The following is a 21,344-nucleotide window of genomic DNA, read 5'->3' as shown; positions in this document are numbered from 1 at the left end:
GTTGCATTTTCTCTAATTCTATATAATTCAATTTCTCTATATTTCTAATATGAGTGCACCATCTTTGCATATCTTAAGTCGTTGCTACATATAAATTGTCTGATTACTTTGTCAGTTCTTCTAACTCATCTTGCTCACTTGGGGAAGTCATCTTGGCAAATAAAACAACTAAAAGTAAACTGACTGACAGATGATGGCAAAAAATGTAACAATTGGACAGTGAGCAAAACCTGGTCAGGCTTTTGTTACAGCTGAAGGGACAGCTTTTAGTGCTCACTGACAAATAAGGTGTTGCCTTTTTATAGTTTTTTCATACAAGGACTGAAACTGTCATTATTTTGAACCTCATTCCTAGTCAAGCACAGTGTCCAAATAACTCTTTTAAAAACACTCTTTTTGTCTGTGTGTTTGTGAGTCAGTAAAATGTCACAAGTTCATTAACAGATGTGTAAAATTTGGCACACTCATGTTTATTGTTGTGGGTGTGGCGTGGGATGGATCTTTGAAGACTCTGATAATGACCCAAGCACTTTTCCCATATGGACATTTCTGGTTTGAACAATACTGCAGGCCTATAGGAATTCTTTGGTTGCTCCTAGATGATTCCTTTATCAGTCTGTCATCTCTTCATGGAAACCTATACTCATTATTCTCAGTGAAAAGAAGAATCGTTACAAGATATATTCTCAGGGAGAAAAAAACCCTGGGAGGGGTTTGAGGGTTTGAGGGGTCTGAGTTGCTGAAACCCCCAAACCTAGGCAAAAAGGAACATACAATGAACATGAAAAGGACAGGCATGGGTTTCTCTGAACATGCTGGAGCAAAATTCTGCGTGGAGAGGATCATCCTGGATGAACTTAAACTAGAGGAAGTAGCTCAACGTCAGACTGAGATCCACGGGCCCTCTATAAAGCAGAAGATCTGTGACTCTATAAGGTAAGATTCAAAGACACAAAGTGTGTTGTTATGCAAGGAAAATGATGCAGCCCCCTTTATGACTAGGGTTGGGTATCATCTGAATTTTTTTTATCAATTCCGACTCCGATTCTGCTTTTCGATTGTGATTCTTATCTATTCCTAATTTTGATTCCAATAAGGTAAAAAAAAAAAACACTTGGATATCATTCACATTTATTCTGAGTCTTATTGCAAAACATTTGATTGTAGCTGAATACCATTAACAAATATTAACAGGCTAAAGAACACTTACACAAGGAACTTCTGCCTATGGTTTAAAAAACAACTAGCCTAACTAATATAAAATTCAAGCATTATTAAAGACAAGTAAACACTCAGTAATAAAAAACAACAACAAATAAACAAATTAGCAATTGCACAAATAGATGCAACTGAACAAAGATATGATTGAAATAAACAGTGTTATAAGATTTTCAGGTATTCAGGTATACAAAAAACTAATCTAATGTAAAATAACACTGCACTTTATAAATAAAATACAAATTACAAATATAGAAAGTTATTCAGTCAAAAACAGTGAGGGAATTTTCTCTTTGTCTTTTGTTGTTTGATGTGATTGTAGAGATGGCAGCAGGAAAATTAGACTGGTCCGTGTACTTTTTCGTTCATTCATTATTCTATTTCGGAATGAAAGATGAAATTTAAAAAAGGGTGCAGCTTGGTTTTTTGTTTAAAAGAAAAAAAGCAGAAATGGCTGTATTTTGTTTTCCAAATGTATTGTTGTCATAAAATAATAGTATTAGAAAATTGGACGACATTTCCGATCGGTTTTTAATTTGTTATATTTATTTGTACGTTTATTGTATTTCATTTGACTGATCGCATCTTTACCCGGAAGTAAATTACACCGTCGTGCGAAGTCAGGGTTGCGTTCAGCCCCGACAAAACGTTGCACAACGTTTTTTAAACAGAAACGGTGATGCGTTGAACACACTGTTCTGATGACGCAAGAGTTGCAACTATGGCAGCTGAGAAGGCCATTCTTTGTGTTCTTTGTGAAGAATTTTCGGAGCCTGATGAAGTCGGTATAAATATGTGTTTAATACTACAAAATATGCCCGATGTTACAGTTACTGCACTTGCCGCCCAGAACAAAAGCGAACATCCCAATCGAGTGAAGGGATTGCTGTAACTGAAATGGAAGCACACATCTTACCTAATTCAGACTAAAACACATCTATTTAGCCTCACATATTGACTTTATTTGTAGTTCATACTGTTTTAATACCCTGTATTTTCTTTCTCATTTTTAGGAAAAGCACTTACCATTGTTTATTTCTATACCAAATGTCATACACTTGCAATGAAGCTAAAAATATAAACAACTACATCATTATGTTGATATCCTATATTTTTACAATAAAACTTACGACAAACATGTATTCTAATATCCTCAGTTGTTGCGTATACCGAGCTGCATCGAACACATTTGTAAATTACTTTCCTTGAACCCATTGTGCGAGTTCACTTTAATACCGCGTGCTTCATATACATGTTGCTGCTGATTGGACTGCAGTTCTGACACACCCACCAAACAAGAGAAAACGCATCTCAAACCCCGTTGCACACCGGTGCACGCCGTTTCCAGGAAACATGACGTTCAACCCGGAAACCGTAGCAAAACGTTGCGCACCGTTTTGAACTTGAACGTGCCCCAGTTTATATACACTAGATAGATGTCGCCTTGGCTACGGCAGTTCATTGGCTCATCTGATTTTTTGTACATAGCATAGCCTATTTTGTTATGATTTTAGTATCATAATGATTAATAAATGAACACACAATTATCCTGAACTTGATTTGAACAAATGCCTTTCAACTTGTGTGTGCAAAATTCAGAATTAAATGAATGTGCAGAAATTTGTACAAATAGAGAGTCTGTAGGCCTATACTGTTGTAGCCAATAAATAAGCACATTTAGTTGTGTTTTTTTCCATGTATGTTGATTTATGAAAAGTGAACAGCAGATAGGATGCACAATATATCGAGAGACATGGAGCAGGTCAGACATGATTCTGACCACTTCATTAAGTTTTGTTTTGTTTTGTAGAAAACCTTTCTTTAAAGTGAATTTCGTTTTGTATAAATTGTATCTTAATTTTAACCATTTTTCATCAACCAATTGCCTGGATTTAATAAATAATAAGCAAATATAACAGACAATAATATTATCATGCTCGCCCGCGCGGTCACTTGCATTGGACGTTAACTGGAGCGCATCTCATCCTAACTTAACAAAACTCAGTGTATGCCTCACACAGACATGAGAAATACATCAAATACACAAAGCTTGAAATGTCTTTAAACGAAATAATTCAAAACGAAAAAAGAAAAAGTCTACTCTCCGATTATGTAATCCATTATGTGCATTTCTCTCTATAGGCGCGTTCACTATATGGCGATCGTCAACTTCATCTTTGCAGCCCAGTCGACACTGTCAGAAAACACTATAAAAATCATTGCAGGCGTCACCGGATGCTTTTACAAATGCACATCTTGCTTGTTGCACGCACACATATTATGTCGAAATAACGAGATATTATGTTGAAATAACATTATTATTAATACATCTTTTAGAATATTTGATTGAATGCTGAATGTTGTGCTTGTTCAGTTTAATAAAATTAAAACTTTAATTGTGATCATTAAAATAATTGATTATTAAATATTTAGTGGCCAAGTTTTGCTCATTCATTCATTCATTCATTCATTCATTCATTCATCCATCCATCCATCCATTCATTCATTCATTCATTCATTCATTTATTTATTTATTTATTTATTTATTTAAAGATGCGATCAGTCAAATGAAATACAATAAACGTACAAATAAATATTACAAATTAAAAACCGATCGGAAATGTCGTCCAGTTTTCTAATACTATTATTTGATGACAACAATACATTTGGAAAACAAAATACAGCCATTTCTGCTTTTTTTCTTTTAAACAAAAAAACAAGCTGCACCCTTTTTTAAATTTCATTTTTCATTCCGAAATAGAATAATGAATGAACGAAAAAGTACACGGACCCCGGTCACTTTAAGAGCTGCACTGATCCAATATACTGTTACACATGCGTTTTCTTTGTCAGTTATTATGTTTTTACGAGGACATTTGACATTTTTGTGTGTATTTGTCCGTTCAAGTGCAAAAAACGAATCTCCGGTTTTTGGAACCTGTTCTCGATACCCAGCCCTATTTATGACTGATATGTGAAGTGGTACATTTGCACTTAAAATTTAATTATAATTTTTATCATCAATCAGTTTGTTTTAAAAATGTAAATTGATCTATCTATCTATCTATCTATCTATCTATCTATCTATCTATCTATCTATCTATCTATCTATCTATCTATCTATCTGTCTGTCTGTCTGTCTGACTTTAATGAAATCGTTAATGCATTGGATATTGTTGCTGTTAGTTAATAATGCAAAAGAAGATTTAGAGTTAAACTATTTTCCATGAACACATTCTATAAAACTCTTATTCTTTCACTGTCTGCAAGGTGTTCTGTAGGACAGTGGAAGATTTGGATTGTAACATGGATACCAGTTTTGTCCTGGATCCCCCGGTATTCCGTTCAGGAGAATGGACTCGGTGACCTGGTTTCAGGTGTCAGTGTGGGAATCATGCATCTGCCTCAGGGTCAGTTTACAAGTTCAAGTTACAAAGCAAAACTACACATTGGATAAACATTCTCAAAATGTTCCTTGAAGGATAAAAAAAAAAACATGACAAAATGGGATGTCCCTAAGAAAAAGGGTTGATATTAATCATGATAAATAATGTTTTAATTAAAATATAACAGCAGAACTGAACGGGAAGTCTCTAAAGGGATACATTATAGAGGGGGTATAAAAAGTATACACACCCCTGTTAAAACAGCTGTTAACTGTGTAGTAAAAAATGAAGCAAAGATAAATCATGTCAGAACTTTTGCACGTCTCATGAAAAAAATTGCAAAAACACAAAAACACAAATTGCGTAAATTGCAATGACTCTTTATATCCACTATAAGCTTGTCTGTGTGTTGATTGATACTCAGGTATGGCATACGCTCTCTTGGCTTCTGTCCCACCTGTGTTTGGTCTCTACACCTCCTTCTATCCTGTACTGGTGTACTTCATCTTTGGCACCTCTAAACACGTCTCCATAGGTGAGGGGAAGAGACAGAGTGACTGTTTGCTAATGTGAAATGTGATTTTGTATTTGATACAAAATCCATTTAAAACATCTAATACTTTTACCTGCATTATCACACATAATTGTCATATACTGAATATATACATAGCCTACAATAATAATTTCTGACAGTGGGATTCAGTAAAAACACCCAGTTTGCGCGCTTTCAATGCCTTTTAGGAACCTTTGCGGTGATTAGCATAATGATCGGGAGCGTCTCAGAGCGATTGGCTCCTGAGGATCACTTTCTGACCAATGGGACAAATGGATCAGTCGTCATGGATACGGAGGCGCGAGACGTGCAACGGGTGAAAGTAGCCGCAGCAACGACGTTACTATGCGGCATCTTTCAAGTGAGTCTTGCAAATTAAACAAGAATATGAAAACAAACATGAAAATACAAAAGAATGAGAGAGTGAGCAAAGAAACGCATGAAGGAATGTGAAAAACAATCAAATAAATAAATAAGAAAAGAAAAGAATGAACAAACCAAGGATTAATGTAGAAAAACAAAACAATTCATTTTGAAACCAATGCAGTTCCTCTATGTAATTTAAATTATTTTTCAAAAGTGTTTTTGTTAATTTCGTGTTGTGTCTTTTTCTGTAGGTTCTGTTGGGTCTGGTTCGGTTCGGGTTTGTAGTGACGTATCTCTCCGAGCCGTTAGTGCGGGGCTACACGACAGGCGCGGCCACTCACGTCATCATCTCTCAACTCAAATACATGTTAGGAGTTTCGCCCAGACGATTCACTGGACCCCTGCAGCTGCTTTATGTGAGGATTTCAGTATATCTTGAAACTAACAACATAAATTAAAAATAGCATGCGTTAATGCCGACTATTCACTTATTTCAATAAAATAAAATAAATGTAATAGATTTACATTTACATTTAGTCATCTAGCAGACGCTTTTATCAAAGCGACTTACAAATTAGGACTGATGTCACAGGGTGATTCTTATTATTTAATAAAGAACATATTTATTTTTAATTCTGTGTCTGGCTCCTTCGTGTCCACGGTCAGCTCCTCAGGGGCGGTACGCAAGCTAGGGGTGGGTGGCCCGCTGGCGCTCGCCCCGGCCTGTGACACTAAATTAAGCGAGTCATCGTGAAGAGACAAAAACAATGCAAGAAGTGCTCAAAATACAAAGTGCAGGCATTGCTCAGAGTAGCATAATCGGAGCATCCTTAAGATTGTCGGAAGGGGTGAATCGGGGCTAAAATCGGCCTAATTATCCTGCCGTGTGAACCAGGCTTAAGCCAGACAAGGGAGAATTTAGGGAAAAGGAAAGGATTTTTTTTTTTTTTTAGATGAGTTTTAAGTTGTCTTTTGAATGTTGTCAGGGATTCTGCATTCTGGATGAGGGTGGGGAGATCATTCCACCAGAATGGAACTGTGAATGAGAATGTTCTGGAAAGTGATTTTGTGGCTCTCTGTGATGGAACCACGAGACGGTGCTCGTTGACCGATCGTAGGCTTCTGGTAGGGATGTAGACCTGTGGTAGGAGTGAGTGAAAGTAGGAGGGAGCTGAGCCTGTGATAGATCTGTAAGTAAGCGTCTATGCCTTGAACTTGATGCGAGCAGCGAGAGGTAGCCAGTGCAGAGAGATGAACAGAGGAGTGACGTGGGCCCTCTTGGGCTCGTTGAAGATAAGACGAGCTGCAGCATTCTGAATCATTTGTAGAGGTTTAGTTGCACATGATGGAAGTCCAGCCAGAAGAGCATTGCAGTAGTCAAGCCTAGATATGACCAGGGCCTGGACGAGAAGTTGTGTTGCATGCTCAGTTAGGAAAGGCCTGATCTTCCTGATGTTGTGCAGTGCAAACCGGCATGATCGAGTTGTCTTTGTAATTTGGTCTGTGAAGGTCAGCTGGTCATCAAATATTACTCTAAGATTTCTGACCGACCTTGATGGGGTGATTGATGATGAATCTAGCTGGATAGTGAGGCAGAGAAGCCCAGTCTTTGCCAGGTTGAGCTGCGGGTGATGCTCCTTCATCCATGCCGAGATGTCCGCCAGGCAGCTTGAGATCCGTGCAGCTACTGTGGGATCATCTGGTTGAAATGAGAGGGAGAGCTGTGTGTTATCAGCATAGCAATGGTAAGAGAAACCATGTGCCTGTATGATGTGTCCCAGTGATGTGGTGTAAATGGAGAAGAAGAGGGGTCCAAGAACTGAACCCTGAGGAACCCCTGTGGTCAGTTGATGTGCTTTGGATACCTCGCCTCTCCATGCAACCCTGAAGGACCTACCTGTGAGATAGGATTCAAACCAGTGGAGAGGAGTACCTGTGATGCCCAGTGATGAGAGGGTGGACAGAAGGATCTGATGATTCACAGTGTCGAAGGTAGCAGACAGATCCAGGAGAATGAGAACTGAAGATTTGGAAGCAGCTTTTGCGGTCCATAGGGCTTCTGTGACCAACAGCAATGCAGTCTCAGTTGAATGCCCTTTCTTGAAGCCGGATTGGTTGACATCCAGCTGGTTGTTCAGAGACAGGAAGGATGTTACTTGGTTGAAAGCAACTCGTTTAATTGTTTTTGCAATGAATGGTAGGAGAGAGACAGGTCTGTAATTCTCTACAAGTGATGTGTTTAATGTTGTTTTTTTAAGCAGTGGAGTTGCCCGAGCCTGCTTGAATGCTGTAGGGAAAATGCCAGTATGGAGAGATGAGTTGATGATATGAGTGCTGGTAGAAGTGTGGGAGAGATGGCTTGTAGAAGGTGTGAGGGGATGGGGTCTAGAGGGCAGGTGGTAGGATGACTGGAGGTATTGAAATACATATGTTGACAAGCAGGTAGGACATCCTATCATTGGATTCGGACCGAATGCAATGATTGGACGAACATCTTTTTGGCCCTGATACTTCCACAGAAGACATATGTAAAAATATATATATTTAGATCACTTCTATTATTGATTACTATCAGGATGTGAAGAGAGTTTCATTTATGAAAAACATTGCCTACCCAACCTTTAAGATGATGTAAATACTTTCTGCGAGAAAATGCAATATAGTTGCATCCCGTTCTCTGATCTGTGTTAAAGATATAGAGATCAGAGTTGTGTGACACTTCCTCAGGGTTTAATACTGGGATTGGTTACCAATACTCAAAACGCAAAAAGTGCATTCCATAAATTGGTGTGAGGATTTTAAAGGGGTCATATAATGCCATTTTTGTACAAGTTATTATGATTCTTTGGGGTCTAAATGAAAAGTTTGTAATACACTTTAATTAAAAATTCTCATTAGTATTGTAAGAAAACACTCATTTTACCTGGTCAGCTCTGTTTTCAGCACGCCATTTAAGTGCATGTGTCTTTAAATTATAATGAGCTTTGCTCACCCCGCCCCTCTGTTCTGTGCGTACACCGTTTGTAATAATAACACAATAACCATAACGCATTGTTCATTATAAACTTGGGATTATGAATTATATTGAGAACGTTGTACATAGAAAACATGCCGTAATGTACCCTGAGTGTAAACCTTAGCTGCATTCATCGTGAAGCGTCTAAGTGATTTGCAAAGATTAATATAAAGGTTAATAAAACGTTACACTCACTTCTTCTTCTGGAGGTGCAGCAGGAAGACAAATAGTTGGTACCGATCCTTTTTTCAGGAGCAGCTTCTTAGCAAAACCAGCTTTATACTGATCCTTGTTTGTAAAGCGGTCTGGTGAGAAATGATTCACGCACATGAAAGCATTGACGTTGATCGTGGGGAATATTCCCTTCGAAAACAAAACTCAGCCACTGCGTCTTCAGCGGTTCGGATTTAGGAACATCAACATGACTGCTGTGTTCGTTATTACACCCAAGAACAGAACACCACAATCACTTAGACGCCATTCTGCTCCAGCGTATCAACAATGTTCGCGCGGACTATGATGACAGCTCGCTCAGGGCGGGTCTGTGTTGAAACGCTGCTGTCAATTAACAATTGTGGGAGGGGCGTCCGACCGTGTGACGTCACATGGTCAGACGGCTCGATTTGAGACAGGGGAAAACATATAAGGAGATTAAAAAAAAAACACTGGATGGATTTTTATCATTTTATGATGGTTGTGTACAGGCACTGCCAACACACATTTCAGTACAATCAACTTGTAAAAGTGCATGTATCATTATATGACCCCTTTAACATTAATAATTAATCTTTTCCCAAACTCACCATTTTATTTCACAGTGCCTACACCATCACTCGAGGCACTGCACTAATTTGTACTCAGATAAACCCTATTATAGACCTCAGTGTTTCACACAATAGTGCACAAGTAGAATAATGAATGCCTCCCCCTATAAATTAAAATTTCAGACACATTGTAAAAATACACATTTATTTTAAGGTGACGTAGTTACATTGTACTTAAATAAGTAGTGAGTAATATTAATTAACTACATGTACTTAGGGTTTAGCTTAGGTTTAGTTACTTGTAATTATGCATAACTTACTGTTATTACTATAGTAAGTACATTCATATTTCTCTCTCTCTCTTTAGACTCTGGTGGAGCTGGGCAGTTTATTACCGCAGACTCATATTCCCACTCTGGTGATCAGTCTGGTGGCTCTCACAGCTCTGGTCATTGTAAAAGAGATCAACTCCTGCTACCGTCACAAATTACTCCTCCCTGTTCCCATAGAGCTCATGCTGGTGGGTATGATGGTGTGCCATGATTTTACTCCAGTAGTTTTCAAAACATCAGATGCTCAGTAAACAACTTTGGGTGTATCTTTCCAGATTATTGCAGGGACTCTTGTTTCTCATTATACTGATCTGAAAGCTGTCAACGGTGTCGATGTGGTGGGAAAAATTCCCAGTGGGTAAGTGTGTGCTTCACATCACATACAGTACATAGGGATAGAATTTGAGTGGGTACTGAAAATTAAACTGTTTCTTTTGAAACACCAATCTTCTTGCAGAAGGTTAGAAAGTTTTCTTGATGACTCACTTCTTGGTCTTAATCTCTGTTGACTGACTTTGTTAACCCCATCAAAACAGTCTACAGCAAAGCACTAATCCCAAGCTTCATGAAATTCCATCACTCACACCCTCACGTGTGAGATTTACTGGACCTTTGACTTCCTTCAAATGTGAGTATCAAATATGATCCATCAGGGTTTTGAGGAACGTTTATTTGTTCATCTCTCGATCATCATTGTATTGCATTGCATTATATTTTTTGCCCCCACTATAAAAACTACTGAACTTTGCTCATAAAACTAAGCATTTAAATATCATCTTAAGACATTATGGGAGATATAGAGTGATGAATGATATTTATATACATTTTATGTAAGTATCTGCTATACTGTTATAAAGATCTAATTGATTTACATTACAAGCTATCAGAATTTCATCAAACCTTTTGGCCATATATCAGTAACTGCATCAAATTGCACATTTTTGCTCAGTTTTGGCCTCTGAAAAAAGAACGAGCTTCATATTTTCCTGTATCATATGAGCCATAAAAGCCTGATTTATCAAATATGATACTCAACAAAAAACATGCAAATATTTGAATATATTGTCTAAAGGTTCAATAAACTGTTCCTTTTTTTTAATTTTTTATAGATTTTTCAGACTATTATTATATTATTTCACACGTCAGGCTTTGCAGGGTTACGCATATAAGACACACTCAAAGGTTGGTTGGGAGAAGATCTGTAACCTCTGACCTCTCCACAGGCTGGTGCCACCCAGAGTCCCAGAGGTGGGCTTCTTCTCCTCAGTGGTAGGAGACGCGTTTGCCGTGGCTGTGGTGGGATACGCCATCAGCATTTCTCTGGGCAAGACTTTTGCTCTCAAATATGGATATAAAGTAGACAGCAATCAGGTACAACATATTTCACCCAAAACCGACACGGGCCAACCAACCCATGTGTCACGTATGCCTTCAGTACACTTGTTCACATAGATAAATCATGCTCTGAAGATGTATTAGCATTGTGCAGAGGTGAGAGTCTCTCATTGTCCCTCTGCAGGAGTTGTTGGCGTTGGGGTTCAGTAATGTCATTGGTGGCTTCTTCCAGTGTTACTCCGTCACTTCCTCACTATCTCGCAGTCTTGTCCAGGAGAGCACAGGGGGGAAAACACAGGTGATATTCCACTTGAGAAAAACATACAGTACCGCTCAAAAGAAGACATTAACACTTTTACCCAAAAGTGACAGTAAAGACATTTAAAATGTTAGAAAAAAACTTCTATTTCAAATAAATGCATTTTTTTTTATAATGGTTTCCACAAAAATTATGAAGCAGCACTGTTTTCAAAATTGATAATAATAATAAAATTTTCTTGATCATCAAATCATCATATTAGAGTGATTTCTGAAGGATCATGTGGCACTGAAGACTAGAGTAATGATGCTAAAAAAATCAATGGAATAAATTACATTTTAAAATATATTACAATAGAAAACTGCTCTTTTAAATTGTAATAATATTTCAAAATATTACTGTTTTTACTGTATTTTTGATCAAATAAATGCAGCCTTGGTGAGCATAAGAGACTTCTTTCAAAAACATTTCGAAATCATACTGACCCCAAACTTTTGCACACGCAGTATAAATATATAAAACATATGCTGTCTGTTATGCTCAACTACAAATATACTTTTGTGTCATGTAGGTGGCTGGAGTGATATCTGCTGTTATTGTGCTCATTACAGTTCTAAAGCTCGGGTCAATTTTTGAGGAGCTGCCCACAGTAAGTCATGCACTCAAATTAACACTACACAAAATATAAAGATACAATCAATATAGAGAGGAGCATTTGTGATATAGAATTACATTATGTAATTAAATACTTGTAATTAATAAAACTCTGTAATTTAGGACCTTTCTTCAAACACTGGCATTCATTGGTGGCTCTTGTGTCCAGTGTTGTTGTTATTAACTAAAACTAAAATTATAAAAAAAAAAAGCTGACATAATTAGTAGCCTACTAAAATAACTAAAACTGAAATAAAAATAAATGAAAGCTAAATAGAATTATAAAAAACAACAACATGCTAATTCCATATAAATAGTTTTTTCAAAATGAAAGTTTGTAAAGGTGTGATTGATCTACTATTATTAGATTATTAGAATAAATGCCAATTAAAAAATACTTCTGGAGCCAATGAAAGCTTTGTTTAGAAATTATTTATTTATATTATTTACATAATTTTAAATACGCTATTTATTGATTGATTTAGGCTACTTTTTTCAGATTACTTCATTAAAAATGTATTCCTTAATTTTTGAAGCGGCACTCCTAATCCTCCATTTGGACATCAGAGACATTTTTAAGTTGTTGTTTGTGTGTCTGTCATCAGGCTGTGCTTTCCACCATCGTGTTTGTGAATCTGAAGGGAATGTTCATGCAGTGTCAGGATATTCCTGCTCTATGGAAGAGCAACAGAGTAGATCTGGTGAGATCTGATCGTTAAAGACTAATAAATATGTCTGTCTCCTGTGTATGATACTGTGTCCCGACCCTCTCTAGGGCTTTTCACACTGCGCTTAACCCCGGGTTATCGTCGTTCTAAACACCGCTTTTAACCGCGTACCAAATGTATACAGTGTGAAACGATGGATGAGGTGTTAGATTGTTACGACTAGATGCTTAGCGATGGACAACCAATTACATGCCTCATATTCAAATTGGACAGTCACCAAAACACAAATGGTCAAATTGTGTCAGAAAATGTGACAATTGGAGTGAAGAAGAGACCGTTTCATTCTTACCTTTATAGTCGAAAAGACCATTTAGTATAAACTTGATAGTAGGCTATGGCAATATATACTGTAATACGAGGATGTGCAATGCTAGAGCCTTTATGTAAATAGGTTGCATGCCACATTCGTCCAATCAGTGACACTGACTCCACAAATATGCAAATAAGGACATTAACCTAGGGTTTAAGAATATACAGTGAAATGTCTGCTTATGAATACCCAGGATTAATTGTTAAAGGTGTGGTTGATTATGATTTCACTTTTCTAACTTTAGTTAGTGTGTAATGTTGCTGTTTGAGCATAAACAACATCTGCAAAGTTACGACGCTCAAAGTTCAAAGCAAAGGGAGATATTTGCTTTTAAAGAAATTGCTTTTTAAGGACTACAACAAACGACTGGTAGGGACTACACGAGCTTCTTCACGGGTTTGTGACATCACTAACCCCAATATTTACATAAACCCCGCCAATGAATGACTAGAAAATAACTACACATAAGCGACATAAATTCATCAACTAACCATTCAGAAATGTTGTCTACATGTTGTCACTTCTTCTTGAGTCTCTCCATCTTTCTGACTCCGGTTTGAACATGAAAGGCTAAAGGTTTTTGAAATTCTCAGTGCATGTCTGTGTGAGGTAATCGAAGCTGTTAAGGACAGGAGCTCTTGAAGCTCCGCCCCCTGTGCTGGGAGTAGCAGCTCATTTGCATTTAAAGGGACAGACACAAAATGAGGCATTTTTGCTCACCCTCAAAAAGGGACAACTTTAGCATGCTCTATAAAAATATCTGCGGGGTATTTTGAGCTAAAACTTGACATACACACAGGGTTCCCGCGGGGTCTTAAAAAGTCTTAAAATGTCTTAAATTCTGAACTTTAAATTTAAGGCCTTAAAACGTCTTAAAAACAGCCAGATTTTCATCCGCGGTCTTAAATTTCATTTAGTCAGGTCTTAAAAAAGATTTTACCCTCGTTCATTTCCAGAAACGCTGGCCGCATTAAGTTATTACAAAGTAGCAAAAAAGTATCGAAGTCGCTCGCCAAGAGGCAGTTCACATATCGCGTCTTTTTCGCGCTCAAGTTCATTCAAATGTAGGCGCGGTAAGTGCACTTATAATTGAAGCGACGCGCTCGTTTTTTTTCCAGGCGCAGCAACATGAAAAAAGACATGAAGGATGCGGGTGCACCCAAACACTACGGGTGTTTTTCTCTTCTCCGTAAATAAATCTTGTAACAGAGCTACAGCAAGCGTTTTTCGGCGGAAGTTGTGGAGTTGCATAGCAACGACAGGCGCCACGGGAAAATCGGACCGAATTTTACTATTAATAATAAAAGATAAGCTAAAGTGTATTGTAAATGTCACTAAATCATTTTTTATAAAAAGAATGAGTCAAAAAAGATAAATTAAAGTCTGAAATATGTGAGGTTTATCTTTTTATAAAAACCTTTTTTGTCAACTTTATGTGAACTTGTACATGTTAGTATATAACATGTTGCAAGACACTTTTAAAATCTGGCTATCATTTTTAATCGTATTATTTTAATGTTTATGTTAGTGCGTATTGATGCTAATTTTATTTGTTATTTGCTGTTTTTCGACATAAAACTTGGTGAATTGATTTCATTATTTCATTGTGTAGTATTAGTACTTTTTGAACAGGATTCTGTGATAAGTGATAATTTTTGGCACTATAATAATTAAATGAAATGTTCATGCCATTTCATCTCTAGTTATGATCAACTATGATCAACTAAAATCAACTAATTATGTGTTTTTTACAGTAGGCCTATAATATGCAAAGTACAATTTTCTATAAAAAAAATTATATCTGATTCTGTTCTTTTCTCTGACACGCGTTGTTGGGTCTGGAAGGTTACTAATGTGATTGCTTTATCTGTAAATTAAGTTAATGCTTTTTCAATTACTGAATTCATTGAAATAAAATGAATTCTTTGATTTGAATATTTTTTGGCAATGCGTCGTGTAGGTCTTAAATTTCAATCTTTATGGTCTTAAAATGTCTTAAAAAGGTCTTAAATTTGACTAACTGAAACCTGCAGTAACCCTGTACACACTCTGGGGACATCAGAGACTTATTTTACATCTTGTGAAAAAGGCATTATACCACCCCTTTAACCACGGGTAAATTATGAGCAGTGTGAAATGTGAAGCAAGATAACCCAGGGTTATAGCCTAGAAATCTAGACGCACCCTAGCGGCAGCAAATTTTATTTTGCAGCCAGGGTGGTCTAGCAACTCTCCGTTGGCTTTCGAGCTGGAAAAACCAAACTCTAGTCAGGCCAATCACATCGTGTATAGAGTCGGTGGGCGGGCTTAACATAATGACGACAGAGTTGTGACAGTTCCGTGTGAATTCCCTGCTACTTGAAAACAAAGTAAATGTCTGCTGCTGCTGGCGAACAGCGGTCTTTCCAATCGGCTTTGGCCGTGACTCTGGAAGACTTGGAGTTCAGCTTTTCTTTGAGAAAAGAACAAAGAACGGCACTGAAGTCATTCTTAAAAAAGGAAGATGTGTTCGTAGTTTTGCCGACTGGATACGGCAAAAGTTTAATCTATCTACTAGCTCCGCTGGTGGGAAAACGCTCTGGTTGGTTGTAGCGCTATCCTATTGCGTGCAGGGGGAATTTGAAAGACAACCGTCTATCCCGCCCCTCGGATTGAGCTGTGCCAATGGTGTGTTCCCAGACCCAACATCTTTATGTGGGTCTGGCTTGCCAGGCTACCAGGGTTAGCTAGTGTGAAAAGCCCTCCTCTGTCTGTTCCTCTAGCTGGTGTGGCTGGTGACGTTTCTCTGTACTGTCCTGCTGAATCTGGATCTGGGTCTGGCAGCGTCCATCATATTCACACTGCTCACAGTGATCTTCAGGACTCAGCGGTGAGCCTGTGTGAAAGTGTATTTGTGTGTCTATAAAGATAAAGGCTATGTATTTCATAACCCTCCTAATGTCTTTCTGTCTAGTCCAAGCTACTCTTTACTTGGCAGGGTGCCTGACACCGAACTGTACTTGGAAACAGAGTCATATAAGGAGGTGAGACTTCCTTGCAGGCAAACTGCTCATTTATGTGTACTGTTTATGGAACTTCTATAATCTATATTTGTGTTTCTGGTCAGGTTAAAACAATCCCAGGTATCACTATCTTCCGTTCCTCTGCAATGCTCTACTATGCAAATGCTGAACTCTATCAAGAGGCCCTGTTGGAGAAGGTACCTCACACAACACACATGACTAAAGACATGAACCGTCAACAGCTTTCAGCTTGACTTTCTTCTTTCTAGAGTGGAATCAATGTTCCAGAGCTGAAAAAGAGGAAAGAGGAGGAGAAGGGAAAAAAGAGACAACAGAAGGAAAAAGATAAACAGGTGAGAGAGGAATGCTGTGATGAGGAATTCTGGAAACTCTTCTGAAAGGATGAGAACATGAGAGTTTCTGTCCAAATACCACAGCTTACAGACAATCACATACACACATTCATCATTATTACACTAACCCTGCCCCTGAAAGAAACTTTGTCTATGTTTGAAAAAAATAAAATAATAATAATATTTGTAAATCATTTTCCAACAACCCCTTACAAAAAAATAGCTTACATCAAGTTCATTTTATTTAGTAAAGAAATAGTTCACTGAAAAATTCTAATTATGACCTTTGACCTGACGTATAATGTAAAAAGTAGCTCCTTTCTCTTATATCGAAATCCTTCAAAAAATTTCTTTCAAATATCTTGTTTTAGACTTTTGAATCGTCACCGGTGTTTTGTTTTGCTCTATTGTCTGTGCTTCCGCATTCATCATTTCTCACCTAAGCTTACGCTACACCTACGTCATTCGTCCTACGCCAAACGTCCCCACACACTCTTACATACCTCTTTACAAAAACCTTTTTAATGTTTTAGTTCTTTAACCTGATGTGAGCATGTGAAACAGTTTATTAAAGGTCCCGTATTATGCCCCTTTTCACAAGATGTAAAATAAGTCTCTGATGTCCCCAGAGTGTGTATGTGAAGTTTCAGCTCAAAATACCCAACAGATCATTTTTTACAGCATGTTTAAATTGTAATTTTTTGGGGCTCAGAAAAACGTTCTGTTTTAGTGTGTGCCCTTTAAATGCAAATAAGCTGCTGCTGGACGACCCAGGGGGCGGAGCCTCACGAGCTCGCGCTCAGTCTATCAGGACAATTTCATCTCACGGAATGATGATAATATCAGAAACTCTCAGTAACGGTGTTCATTTCGAGTCGTACAATAATGCCTACAGAGTCAGAGTGCTGTATAGAGATGAAACAGGTATAGTTTAGTAGTTTAATTACGGTTATTATAAAGTATTTGTCATCTGCTTGTATGTATCCATTATTTATTAATAGCCTACAAGTCTGCTGTTTCAGACCAGGTCCGAATGATGATCAAACATATACTGATGAGTTTAATAAAGTTTATTGTACAAAACACAAAAGATGAAGCGTCAGTTTTACTTCAGAAAATCACCGTAAGAGCTGAGTAAACACAGTAAGTTATAAGAAGTGCGCAAGTACATAAACGAATTTCGGTAGAGTTGAGGGAGCATTCCTGTGGGCGGAGGTTAGTCAAAAAACGGTTCTAGTGACGTCATTAAAGAAGGAAGTAGAGGGGTGTAGTCCAAATGGGCCGTTCGCTGTAGGCGACTTCTGTTAAATAAAATATCTCGCTTGGCATTGAACTTTGAGCTTTATAATTTTACAGATATTATTTATACTCTAACAACATTACACACTAACTAAAGTTTGAAACATGGGATCACGAAGAACGGGACCTTTAAGCGGTTATGTTTCCTGTTTATAGACTGGAGTTCTGAGAGTGTTAGCGAACAGATTGCTGGTCTCCATGAAGAATGTGAGTGAATCTGTGCACCGCCAAAGACCGGACCATGAACACATCATAAATGACAACGGCATAGCAACAGTAAGCCACGGTAACATGAACCGCGGCTTCCAGCCAGAGCAGGACTCTGAGGAGGAGGAACGGGACAACACGGAGACACACTCCTCCAGCTGTGACGGTGTGCAGGAACACACACACTCCATCATCCTGGACTTCACTCCTGTCAGCTTCATCGACACGGTCACCCTGAAAACACTGAAAAACGTAGGTCAAAACAAGTCACATTTATTTATAGGCCTATATATACCTTCAATAAAGATTGTTTCAAAAGCAGCGTCACATTGATAAACATGACAATAACAGTGTTAATGTTGTAAAATAAAATTCAGCAGTAAAGCAGCTCTACAGAAGATAATAGTTAGAGAGATAGAAAGAGAAATTAATGGATGCTTGTTTCCACTATGGAATAATAAAATAAAGTAAATTCGAGTTTATGTCTCGCAAAAAAAATTGAGAGAAAAAAAGTCTGAATTGTGTAATACAACTTTTTTTCTGAATGTACAAGTAACATACATAATGTAATCATTACTTTTTTATGTAACAAGTAAAGTAACACATTGCAAGTAACATACGTTACATAACCATTACTTTTTGATGTAACTGCAAATTACATTCTAATAACTCAAATACATTTATTTACAAACAAAAAAGTTACTGCAGATGAAGCATTTTCAAGAACAACAGTCACACTAATAGTATGAATTGTAGCTGAAATAAAGTTAGTGATGCATGATGTCCAATTAAGTGGACAGATGATTAATTAGAATTTCCTCACAATCTAAAATCAATACTTAACAATTTAACAATGTTTGTTATATATGATTTGATTTCTAAGATGTAACTTGATGTTACAACATTTTTACCTGCAAGAGTCTCCTAGGATTGAAGGAATGGATGGATATTCCGGTGCAACTTGGCATTTATGACTGGCCGTCTGCAATCTTTGTTTGGAGAAATAAATCCACATACAACGGCTTGCCACTTGGTGGCAGTGTATAGGATGAGGCACTAGTGTCCACTGTAGAAGCTGATGTCCAACTATGCCATCGAAACCCATGCATCTGCAAGAAAATGCTTTTTTGAACAGCTGTCCACTGTAGTGACCTCTATGCGTTAAAAGGGTTCAAGTAAAAGTAAAGATTGTGAGATATAATCTTGCAAGGGGAAAAAAAGTCTGACTTAAGTCTGAAAAAAAGTGTCACAATTACTTTTTTAATTCCATGGCAGAAACAAGTTTCCATAGTAATGACATTCACATTGAGAGAAAAAAAAAATCATGCTGGAAAGAAAGACATGGTAATCTTTCTTCTAGATGTTTCAAAACTTTGCTGAAGTAGATGTCACTGTTTACATCGCTGGATGTCAAGGTGGGTAAAATCTGATACACCCTTAATTAAAATACAAACATTCACATGCTAAATCAGAAATCTAAATAATTATTAGAATATGCATAATATATTCGACCGTCAAGAACTGCACCTTTTTGTGGCTGCAGTGTGTGTAGTGCAGCAGCTGGAGCGAGGAGGATTCTTCTCAGAGTCCGTCTCTAAATGGCGACTTTTCCCATCTATCCATGATGCTGTGCTGCACTGCCTGTGTCTGAGAGATCTGTCCTGCTCTGAGTTTGCACTGGTGAGACTGTGATCACACTGAGTGTTTCATTAATCTGTCTCCTGTCACATTCATGTGAACTGTTGCTCTGTCACAGGAAATGCCCTGCGTTACGAGGCTCTGACCAGCAGATGTCGGTATCTCCTTCTTTGACTGATGTGCCTATGTGAAGACCTCGTGTTACCATGACGACCAGCATCAGGATGATATAAGTCAATGGATGTTGACATTCCACAATGAAAACATCTAGTGATTTTGAGATATATGTGTACAGGGCTGCAAACGCATTCAGCGCATGAGAGAGGACACTGACAGGCGACAGACAAGACCGATCAGGCTACTTTTGATATGAAACAAAGTCTTAGCTTTCAAATTCTGTCAATTTTGTTACGAAATTCAAACAGTAAATACTGTTTTGGCGCTCTTTAAAGGAACACTCCACCGTTTTTTGAAATAGGGCTTATTCACCTTCTTTCCTACATTTAGATAGGTGGGTAAATGCATTTTTGTCTCAGTGCATGCATTGTTTTAGTTTGACAGGGTCGGCGCTAGCTTAGCTTAGCATAATGAATGGAATCCTTTGTTGCCAGCTAGCATGTCCTGAGTAAAAGTGATATAAAAAATAAAAAAAACCCACCTAATTACTTCTTGTGGCCTGCGTATTCACAACAAGTACAAATAGTGATGCAGATTAACACTAGGCGATTTCCTAGGCAGATATTGACTTGGGACTATATTAGGGGGAAGCATAGGCGAAGCACTGCTACTTGGGCGCAGAGATATCACGCCCAAGTAGCAGTGCTTCGCCTGTGCTTCCCCCTAATATAGTCCTTAATATATAAGTCAAAATCTGCCTAGGAAGTCGCCTAGTGTTAATCTGCATCGCTATTTGTACTCGTTGTGAATACGCAGGCCACAAGAAGTAATTAGGTGTTTTTTATTTATTTTTTATATCACTTTTACTCAGGACATGCTAGCTGGCAACAAAGGATTCCATTCATTATGCTAAGCTAAGCTAGCGCCGACCCTGTCAAACTAAAACAATGCATGCACGGAGACAAAAATGCATTTGCCCACCTATCTAAATGTAGGAAAGAAGGTGAATAAGCCCTATTTCAAAAAACGGTGGAGTGTTCCTTTAATGTGGCGTGACAGATCGCTGTAGTGCCTTGGTTCAATCAGCAGCTGAACCGATCATCTCTTCCTCTTTACTACTAGTTACAGCACCAAATAAATATGAATGAACATCAGAAGGTATGTTGAAAGATACAGAACAGCTTACTGAAGGGTCTCATGTCTCATGTAATCGCTCAATCAGTGTTTCAACTGCGGAAAGCGGTCAGTAAAACAGCTTGTAAACAATGTGCACTTAATGTTACATTTACCTCTGGACATTCTAGCTTGTTAGTTAAATTAACTCTAAAGAAGAGCATTTTGCTATATGCACTATAGGCATATTACATATTCATTATGTTACTCTTATATCATTCAAAATATTTGAACGTTATTATTATTATTATTGTACAGTTGTTAAATTTAAACTTTAATATTATAGTAATGTAACAGCTGACAGGGTTCCCTGTATAGTTTAACTTTACAGCATTAGTTGAGTTTTTTTCTTCCAAATAAAAAATATTTCCATTACCCTTCAAATTGCGCAAACTGAAGTTACGCCCTAATGGAAACGCGTCAATTTAGTAAAAACTCACATATATTGCGAACATGTTTTTACGCTCGCATGAGGGGGGTTTTCAGGCAATTCGAAAAGGGAATATTTCTCAAAACTGCAATGGAAACAGTTTTTTCGCATTTACTGTACAACAGGTCACCTGACGTACTGTACGTAAAAGTCACATGATCATTCTTTAAAGATGACGCGGTATGTTTGGACAGAAGACGAGAC

The 21,344-nt window shown here is 37.7% G+C and overlaps 1 protein-coding gene across 1 annotated transcript; it reads left to right on the top strand.

The window, feature by feature from the left end:
- Positions 1-775: 775 nt before the first annotated feature.
- Positions 776-19,474, top strand: slc26a6l2 (solute carrier family 26 member 6, like 2; the record flags this gene model as incomplete). Its single annotated transcript, XM_084098642.1, has 18 exons — positions 776-936; positions 4,489-4,628; positions 5,029-5,139; positions 5,346-5,518; positions 5,775-5,939; positions 9,671-9,823; positions 9,911-9,993; positions 10,859-11,006; positions 11,155-11,268; positions 11,801-11,878; positions 12,489-12,584; positions 15,684-15,790; positions 15,875-15,944; positions 16,028-16,120; positions 16,193-16,276; positions 17,732-18,034; positions 19,143-19,197; positions 19,326-19,474. The coding sequence occupies 18 exons, from the start codon at positions 776-778 to the stop codon at positions 19,472-19,474; spliced, it is 2,283 nt and encodes a 760-aa protein (XP_083954768.1).
- Between the last annotated feature and the right edge of the window lie 1,870 nt (positions 19,475-21,344).

This window comes from Abramis brama, assembly GCF_963993115.1.
Source record: "Abramis brama genome assembly, chromosome: 22".
NCBI lineage: Eukaryota > Metazoa > Chordata > Actinopteri > Cypriniformes > Leuciscidae > Abramis > Abramis brama.
The sequence above is the reverse complement of the archived record's forward strand: the minus strand, read 5'-3'. Positions and strand labels throughout refer to the sequence as shown.